At 43.6% G+C, this 9,038-nt stretch overlaps 1 protein-coding gene across 1 annotated transcript; it reads left to right on the forward strand.

The window, feature by feature from the left end:
* Positions 1-5,422: 5,422 nt before the first annotated feature.
* LOC131219036 (classical arabinogalactan protein 9-like) lies at positions 5,423-8,787 on the forward strand. The gene is made up of 2 exons (XM_058214002.1): positions 5,423-6,134; positions 8,556-8,787. Exons 1-2 carry the CDS (start codon positions 5,514-5,516, stop codon positions 8,646-8,648), a joined length of 714 nt encoding a protein of 237 aa, XP_058069985.1. The 5' UTR covers positions 5,423-5,513; the 3' UTR covers positions 8,649-8,787.
* The last annotated feature ends 251 nt before the right edge of the window (positions 8,788-9,038 follow it).

Raw genomic sequence — 9,038 nt, forward strand, 5'->3', positions numbered from 1 at the left:
ACATCACCAGACCATCCCTTTTCGATTTGGTATCACCCACTTCTCTCTCCCGATTTGAACGATACCCAACTCAATCCGATTTGGTTTTCTTGACCGAGTCGGACTCGTTCAAGTCAAGCTAGCAGCGCATCGGATCGGATCGAGTCAGCTGACCTGAACTAGGTCCGAATCAGATCAAGTTTGAATCACTTACTTGAAAATTCGGATCGAAACCGAGTTAGACCCAATTCAATCCGACTCAACTGGATGCCCACCTCTAATCCGGGCAACACCACCTGATCTGCAGCTGCCTGTTGTGGGCTTAGTCCAGAGCCCGACTGGTGGACCCAGCCCTGCCCATCGACAGCTTAAATGGTGTCAGATCCTTCGCAAATCTCTTAAAGCGACGTTAGAAGCGATGGCAACGGACGGATGTTAGAACGTAACAGTCACACATGTCCCATTCCATGTGAAAATATGACCGTTAAACGCACTTGCTGGCATTTTTTTCCCGTTTTTCAACCTAAATATGTCCCACCTACCTACTGGTGAGCTGTCTCCAAACATCCTCCACTCTCTTCTCGTCCAATGCCTACTCCAACGGCAGTCATTCAAATCCTACCCTCGGTACGTGGCACGCACACGCGTGTGAGATCTTGACCGTTTATCAAGTGGCTCCCACATCATGTCCTGCTGCATGAAAATTAGGCTGACCCATCATCAGTTTAGTCATATATCTGCTTTAAATGTGAACCACTGATCAAGTTTTATAACTATATCTTCTCTCTACACGATTACTTAATTACCGAACAGCAAAATTCTTGGACCAGGACCATATACATCTGAGCCAGAGATGAACGGATTAGATCTCGGACATACGTGCCACGTGCTAATGTTCTGAGAGTACGATTTGGATGCGAGTAGCCAAATTTGCTAGGAAGCCACCTAGAAAGAGAATTGGGACTTCGGGGGACCGCAACATCATAACAACCTTTGTATTATTTTGATTAAAAAAATAAAAAGACGACGGAAGCCAGAGAAGCGTAGCCTCTAGAATCCATATTTTACAAGGCACGTATGAGACAGTAACCACAGCTGGGCCCCACCATCCGTTGGTGACGCCACAAACCTAGCAACGTCCAAAAGAGCAATTATACCTCATCCGTGTGGAGTGGATCATACTCATGTAGAGATCCACGGACGCTGATTGCCTACTGCCCAGCCTGTACCAACTTCAGTGCAAGCATAACGTGCCAGAATTTCATTGGATGGCTAGCTATTGCCCGAGTCTTGCGTGGGCCCATCTTTGACGGTCCAATCAAATCTCAGCCATATAACAAGGAAAGTACTCAATCCACGTCGGAAGCGGATTGGCTAGTGTACCACACACCAGCTATATAGCTTAGCTGGTGCAGATACATGTGGTGTGAAGACGAGCACTGACGCTGCTCGAGCTCAAGTTGTACGAACGGTTCAAAGAAGATCAAAGTTACATGGCCTCCAAAATGATGTATTTATTATATTCACACTGTTCATCTATTTTTCGAGAGATCAATCATGATTAAAAAAATAAATCATTTGCGAAGCTTAACTGTACCACACCACCAATGGATAATGATTTTCACTTTAAAACATTCATAGTGCTCATAATATCATTTATTTTTCATCCAATCTATGCACAAGGTCACAAACACTGGGATGAATAAGAAAGACAAATATCATACTGATACAAAACTTTTATAACCCGTGCTGATGTCAACACACGGTCTATAAAGCTTATGGCTGGTACATCAGCCAATCGGCTTCCGTCCACGTCTGAACACGTGGCACACATTTGTCCCTATCACCCTTGAAATGATGGACGCGGATTGCCTGCCACTCCTTACCTCTTAAAGTTGCTACAGCTGTAAGTTAGCTAGGGCCCACCGTGATGTTCGTGAGACGACATGACTGGAAAAAGTTGAGATTCAGTGACCATCGTTGAAACATTTGTGGTGCCGCGGAAGTTTGGTATCAAATAAATATTTGTACGTTTTCAGTTCATCACTTTGAGAATGGCCTTATAAAAAGATTTGAATGACATATAAATACGAAGGGAGACCCTTTGAAGGCTTCAATGGTGGGCATTCCCTGCCTACCTTTTCCCCTTGTGTGCTTATATAAATTTTGGTTCCACCTCATCTTTGGGCTCGTGTTTTAAATTGAGTTGGCAAAACAAATGGATGTAATGGACTTCTTACAAACATTGAGGTGGCCCCCACTTAGACTCTGGCATCATGAAGTTTCTGCCATTGCGTCCCGGGCAATCTGCATCGTGAAATGATGGGGCACTGATATGGAGGTAACCTAACATTAGATTCTTATCCTTTTTTCCAAGTGTTGCCGGATACATGACTAAATTTGAGTTTCTATCTTGTTGAGTTAGTTCAGTGGTTGACTCAGCCAGTCCAATTTAGTCTAAATAGAGTCTGGCTTTGGCTCTCTAAGTTGGAGAGCAGTCTCGCCACCATACACTAGGTGGGTGACTTATCATTTTCGTCGTTCATCTTAAAAAATAGGATATTGTTGGATTGTGTTCATTTTTATCATCGTCAATTTTTGTAAAAGCCAATTAGAATCAGTTGTCTGTTATTTGGATGGTTTTGCATAGCGTATTTGGAGAACTTTAAGTATATACAAAGATGATTTACAATAATACAAATGGAGTGCATCGAGTTACACCACGTCATCCACTAAGTGGAGGATTAAAAAGCGATTGTGCAAAAGTGATTACTAAGATAAATGTCAAGAGCATAAGCAAGAAAGGTTAAGACAAGTTAAAGGATTATAACAACTGTCAGAACATGGGAAACAACCGAATGACTACATTGAAATTATAAATAGCAAATAAATTTAGTTAAAAGATTTGTCTCATACTAGCCTAATCAAACTCAATATATCTTTTAATTTTTTTTTTAAATTATCCATCATTTACATTTTTTAACATAATCACTCTACGTTTTTGCAAGTCAATTACATTTCTTAGTATAATCTTTTATTTTTTACTTGTGGTTTACATTATATAATGTAACTAGTAGTATAAATCAAGTAGCTCATAATCTTGGCTGTAATTTAAGTTACGCTCATACGTTGGATTTAATATATATATATATATAATTTATATTGAAAAGTTCTTTCATTCGAAAGGCAAATGTATAATCCATAATCAGAGGATGAAGTCTACCATCTGAATATCACTTGATTCTATTTACATATTGAGTGAGTAGATGAATAAGTGATCAATTTCATTCGATATTAGTTATATATTACGTATGTGCTTATCTCAATGCTTGGGGTTGTAGTTGTTCGTTTTGAATTAAGCAGTAAATTCAATTTTAGCACACCCGCACTTATCATGTGACTAAAACTGGAAATCAAGCACCAAATAATTATGGCCAAGGTTCTAGTTTAATTTTGTTTAGCTGGCCTTATCTAAGATGCACAAGGACCCTATGATCAATCAGTGGTCCTAAGGTAAGTGAAGGACAAGATTGTTTAACAAGTGCAATTTTATAGATGGGCCGCAGTGGCACAAGATCGTGCCAAAAGATGACTCGATCATATTCGAGCTCTTCGTCCTAACAATGTAGCATCTTTTATGAGTTTATTTTACTTATGTCACAGCTTAGGATCCAACGTTTACTAAGCCTATATTCTAAGTGGTCCAACAATCCATGTCGTCCATATCATGGACTCTGGAATATGAGTGCCACTTTCAAGCGCTCATGCACTCAGAAGCTAGGTAGGGCCAATTGTGAAGTTTGTGAAAAATCCACCTAGTTTATTCTTTTTGCCAAATCTTGTTAGAAAATGAGCAAAAATGCAAGACTTATTTCAACATTCAAGTGAACCATACATTTGAGAATTGAGTGGTGAAACATTTGTTGGGCTACAAATTTTTTAGATCAACCTAATATTTATGTTTTTAGTTCATCTTAATAGAATTGACCTTACATGAACAATTTAGATGACCTATAAACATCGTGATGGACCTTATAAAGGTTTCAACCATAGGTATTTATTTTCCTACCTACTTATTATTATTATTATTATTTATTATGAGGCCCATTTGAATTTGGGATCTGTATCAATTTAGACATGTCGGGACGTTATCCAGCAAAAATGGATCGACGAGGTGGATTTCTCACAAACGTTACAGTGGGCCCACATCCCATTCAGGCCAACTTGGATAGGTGAGAAATCATTTACATTGTCGTTGCAATTTCCTCTTTGTTTGATAGTTACTAGCTTTATTCACAATTAACGCTGTTTGTCTCGGTAGACAAACAGAAATCTATAATTTTCAAGAAAATTTATATAGTGAAGAAAAGCAAAATATAACTATTCTTCATGTGACTTCTTTCACCTCGGATGCCTCGTATCCAGACTGGCCTAAAGAAGCTTACGCAGATGAAATAATTATAACGGATACTACGTGTAGATGAAATTAGAATAATAAGAAAATTTCGATTGCTCTAGAAATCAAGGGCTGGGATTGAAGAGTAATAATGGGATACTGTCTTATTTGCGGTGGTAAATAGAACATGGACGGTGCGAGATTTAAATATCTGGAACATCTCAGCATGTATGCCTGTTGGGTGGCCACACACGCTGGAACCCGAATAGCAACAAGAATAACTCATCTGGCATTTGTTCAACCCGTGGCTGACGTGTACGGTTCTTTCTTGCAAATGAAATGATTCAGAGTAGCGGGCCTTAATGGGCTTACATGGATCCCACCTATTCTAAAAGTGCCAAGTACGCTAATAAACGAGAACCGTTGATCTGGTGGCCCCTACCATAGATCGGATTCATCTGGGGACATATTTCTAGCCATGAGATGGGTTATCTTAAAACAGACATTAAAGTTATAATGCTCAGCTGAGAAAGTGGGTAAGAAGTTTTTTACGAGATTCCCTGGTTAAAACATGATTGAATCATACGCCATCCAAAGCAGGCCAACCGTATGAACGGTCGGATCCCCCAACGCCCTTTCCACGTGTACGACGGTGAAAGCTCACACGAAAGATTACTGAAGACAGCTTCACCGAATAATTTCTCCTCCAGCAAATGCGTCGGGTGACTCGGGTCACATGCACCGAGGGGCCTGACAGACTGTGGTCTCAGGGTCCACAGAGCCATGCTACTTTGTCGACTTGCTCAAGAACGAACCTTCACCGTTAAATGCGGCCAGTCGTTTATGTCCAACGGCCATAATCAAACGGCAGTTAACCATTTAATAATTTGAAATTCAGTACCACCCTCCATCCACAATGAAACCAATGAAATGGTTGGGGTAGATTGGATATGTCAGTACCAAACTAGTGGTACATGGATATAGAAGTACTATTAACGGTACTGTTACAGAGCAGGGTACATTTCCAACCACTATTTAATTCCACACTGTCCTCCAATCTCATCTCACTCGTTTCAGAGCTTCTCCTCTTCCATTGGCGCAGGTTAAGTTCAGGTGTGCGCAGGATAGAAGATCCGCCATGGATCGCCCAGCTCTAATTTTCCTCGCCATCTGCTGCATTGCTCTAACATGCGCCAGTGGCCAAGCTCCAGCAGCTGCGCCCACTACCACACCGGCAACACCATCAACACCAGCAACCCCTGCATCTTCGCCAGTCGCTGCAACAGCTCCAACCACTCCTAAAACCCCAGCCCCGGCTACAGCCACAGCCCCAACCGCATCTCCACCAACCGTAGTCACCGCTCCACCTGCGGCCGCACCGAAAGCGGCCCCACCTACTCCCACGGTTCCGGCTCCTGTAACACCACCGGCATCTGCCCCACCCGCAAAGGCGCCTGCCGCGTCCCCGCCGGCGCCGGTTCCCGTCAGCTCTCCGCCTAAGCCAGTATTGCCACCACCGGTACCGGCTCCGACCACTCCGCCGGTGGCTTCACCTCCCGCCCCTGTCTCGGCCCCGCCGTTGCCGCCGCCCCCGGCGGAGGTGCCAGCTCCGGCCCCCAGCAAAAAGAAGACGAAGAAGAAGAAGCATTCCGCTCCGTCGCCCGCGCCGGCGGTTGCCAGCCCTCCCGCGCCGCCTACTGACGCATCCGCGCCCTCAGGGGACATCGGCGCCCCTGCACCGACGTCCGTCGCCGATCAGGTACGCATTATTTCTGTTTTCCGGCTGTGGTGTGTGCTATCTTGCGCCGTTGGGTGACGGCTTTGGCTGGTGCCTGCTGGTCTTAAATGTTTTCGTGAGGTCCTGAGCTTAGGATGTGTGAAATGTGTCCTGAGGCGCACTGTCGGTGCGAGGAGGGCCCTTGGTTGATCTTATGGCCCACACTATGGATTAAAGATGCTATAATCCAGACCTCTCCGTCGGTGACATTCGAATAAACATCTAAAAGAAAACAATTACATTTATCGGGACAGAGATAGTGGCCCATCGGATCAACGGTATGGGTCACAGAAGCATGGGCCCTCTACTGATGGGCGCATGATAGCGAAAACGGACGAAGATATCTAAAACGAGTAGGTTGTAGATCGGACACTTCCAAGGGCAACGTTAGATTATCGGATCATAGATCCGGCTACAGAATTTCTCGACGGGGAAACGTAGCCTCTACCGTCGCTTTCGGGGGCCGAGGTTTGCTAGCATCAAAGGCACCCACCCTACTCGCACCATTACCGGCTGTCCGTGTGCCAATTTGGAACGTGTGGGACATTCGACCGTGCGTGAGATACATCCGGCTCTGCGGATGATCTGGCGAGAAGATCAAAGTTCTCTACTTGCCAATGGACCACATTCAGCCTACACTTGCGGCCCACCTGAAGTTGTGACATGCCATCTTCACGGTTTGGTCGGCGTTCACGGTTCAGAATTCCAGCACAGGGGCCATTTTTGGCACGTGCGGCGCCGGAACTGTGCCCGTGGGGCTAGCAAAGCAATCTGTTCTTTTCGCATCCCGAGGCACATTTTAGCAAATGTGCTTGTCCGTTGGATGGCTGCCAACTGTCAGATCCGGAAACCAAAACTGCCTAAAATGACGTGTACAGATCTGGCTCAAAGTCTTGAAAAGATTAAAAATCAAGAGCATGAGATTCGACGCTGTGTTCTTCGCGATCCGCGTCCAAAGACTTACCCAAGTAGTACTTACGTGGACTTAATTGATACTCTGGCAGAGTAGGACGCTTGATAGGCAGGCGCTAGAAGCGTCATACATTTACTTACATTAAACCGACTGAATTGCAGAAATTAGGAAGCGGATTGCTTACTGCCCCCGCCTGGACGATAATCCGTCCACACCGGGTTCTGTGGGGCCCACTGTTATGTATGAATTTTATCCAGGCCGTCTACCCATTTTTCCATATCATTTTAGGAGAGCAAAAATGACGCAGATCCAATGCTCGAGTGGACCACACACGGGATTGAACGCCCACCATTAAATACTTCTTGGGATCCGTACAAATTTTGAATGTGTTTTCCCTTCATCTAGGCCTGAACCCAATCCGCTTCCCAGAAATTAATGGCCCTAACTACCATTCCGAAAATGCTATTGGTTGAACAATAATAACCTCTGAATACTGGACACTTATTTCTTGAATTTAGGGTGGTTGGATATTTTTCATTTGCAACTGCACAATAAATTTCCGTGAATCTGGTAGTCAGTCAGGTAATTAAAGAATCATTATTTTTTGTTAATTGTACATCCAAAATGATAGTCATTTTTATCACTGTTAACTTTTAAATACCCGCGTATCATCAATCACACTGCCAGAGTATCAAAACTTTCCTACAGTTCTCCCCTCCGATAGTCTCATTCCAACGGAGAGAACCATACACCCTTGGGCAGAAACGGTGACCTACTCGAGGACACACATCATCTTGGCACGTGTTTGCCAGTTCCGTGTAGTTCATTGGATCGCTTCCACACTTAGTCTGCTGGGTTGAAGAATAACAAGCCTTTGGGCACATCAGATGGACCATACTTGAACAATAAACCCAGGCTGTTGGGTTATCTCTTTTGTTTTTGTGCCATACGTGTGTGACCCACCTGATAAGCGAGCAACCTAACGTAGTGGCCAGGGCCCCTTCCAGGCCAAGAGTCGCGTGAGGCGAGAACGGTTCTTACACCGTCTACCAATGACAGCTCTTTATATGTATTGTCCAAGTAGGCTAGATCCTGGGGTCGTGCACACATGCGCGAATCCAGACCATCCAAATTGCAGGGCTCATGGTGGCCTAGAATGATATCAATCCAGTTTGGCCCAAATAGTGAGCCCATTCCCAGAAAAAAAAAAAAAAAAGAACAAATCTCATGAACAGATCTTTCAACTGTCCAATTTGTGGCCATATATAATGGATCATCGAAGGGAATTGCAATGACCAATCTAACTGTTAAAAATAAAAATAAAAAACACGAAAAGAAAAATAAAATCTAATGGTGGAGATCGTCTGATCTGTGCTCCATTGACAGTGGGCCCTAATATTAGCGAGTTGGCATAATGTGCCCAAAATGATGTTATTTTTGGGTGTACATAACAATAACAATGTTTGAAATTGGTTTCAATTGTGTTGCAGAATGGAGCAGAGAAGGCGTTGGGCATGAAAACCGTGTTTGGGAGCTTGATCTCTGGATGGGCTCTCTTCTTCTTCCTTGGCATTACTGTCTAGAGCTCCGCTTTTATACACGGCCATAGATAGTCTGCTTTCTTTTTCTTTGTACCCCCATTTGGATTCTTTGAGGAGAGCTTTGTATTGAACACGATTATTTGATTGATGGTATGATATGATATGACACGGAGCTTCGTAACTTCGCTTTTCTACTTCTTTAAATATCCATACATGTGAAGCATGCTGAAGCTTTAGGTGTACCTTCGAATGTCCTGGTGTTTTCTTATTATTTATTAGCCGTGCATTTGAAGAAAAGAATCTTGTAAAATGCAAGTTAAATGATGAGTTTAGCATCATTCTTAAATGGGGGTCCCTCATTCTCCTCACACTTTGCCCTGATTTATAGTTCTATCCAGACCATTCAAATTATGGGTCTCATTGTGGATGCTG

The sequence above is a fragment of the Magnolia sinica genome, chromosome 11 (assembly GCF_029962835.1).
Source record: "Magnolia sinica isolate HGM2019 chromosome 11, MsV1, whole genome shotgun sequence".
NCBI classification, from domain to species: Eukaryota; Viridiplantae; Streptophyta; class Magnoliopsida; order Magnoliales; family Magnoliaceae; genus Magnolia; species Magnolia sinica.

Excerpts from the sequence above, each read along its gene's own strand:
- LOC131219036 (XM_058214002.1), top strand. The coding sequence starts at position 5,514 with ATGGATCGCCCAGCTCTAATTTTCCTCGCCATCTGCTGCATTGCTCTA. Across the intron at positions 6,135-8,555 it reads CGACGTCCGTCGCCGATCAG|AATGGAGCAGAGAAGGCGTT; the intron begins GTACGCATTATT and ends ATTGTGTTGCAG.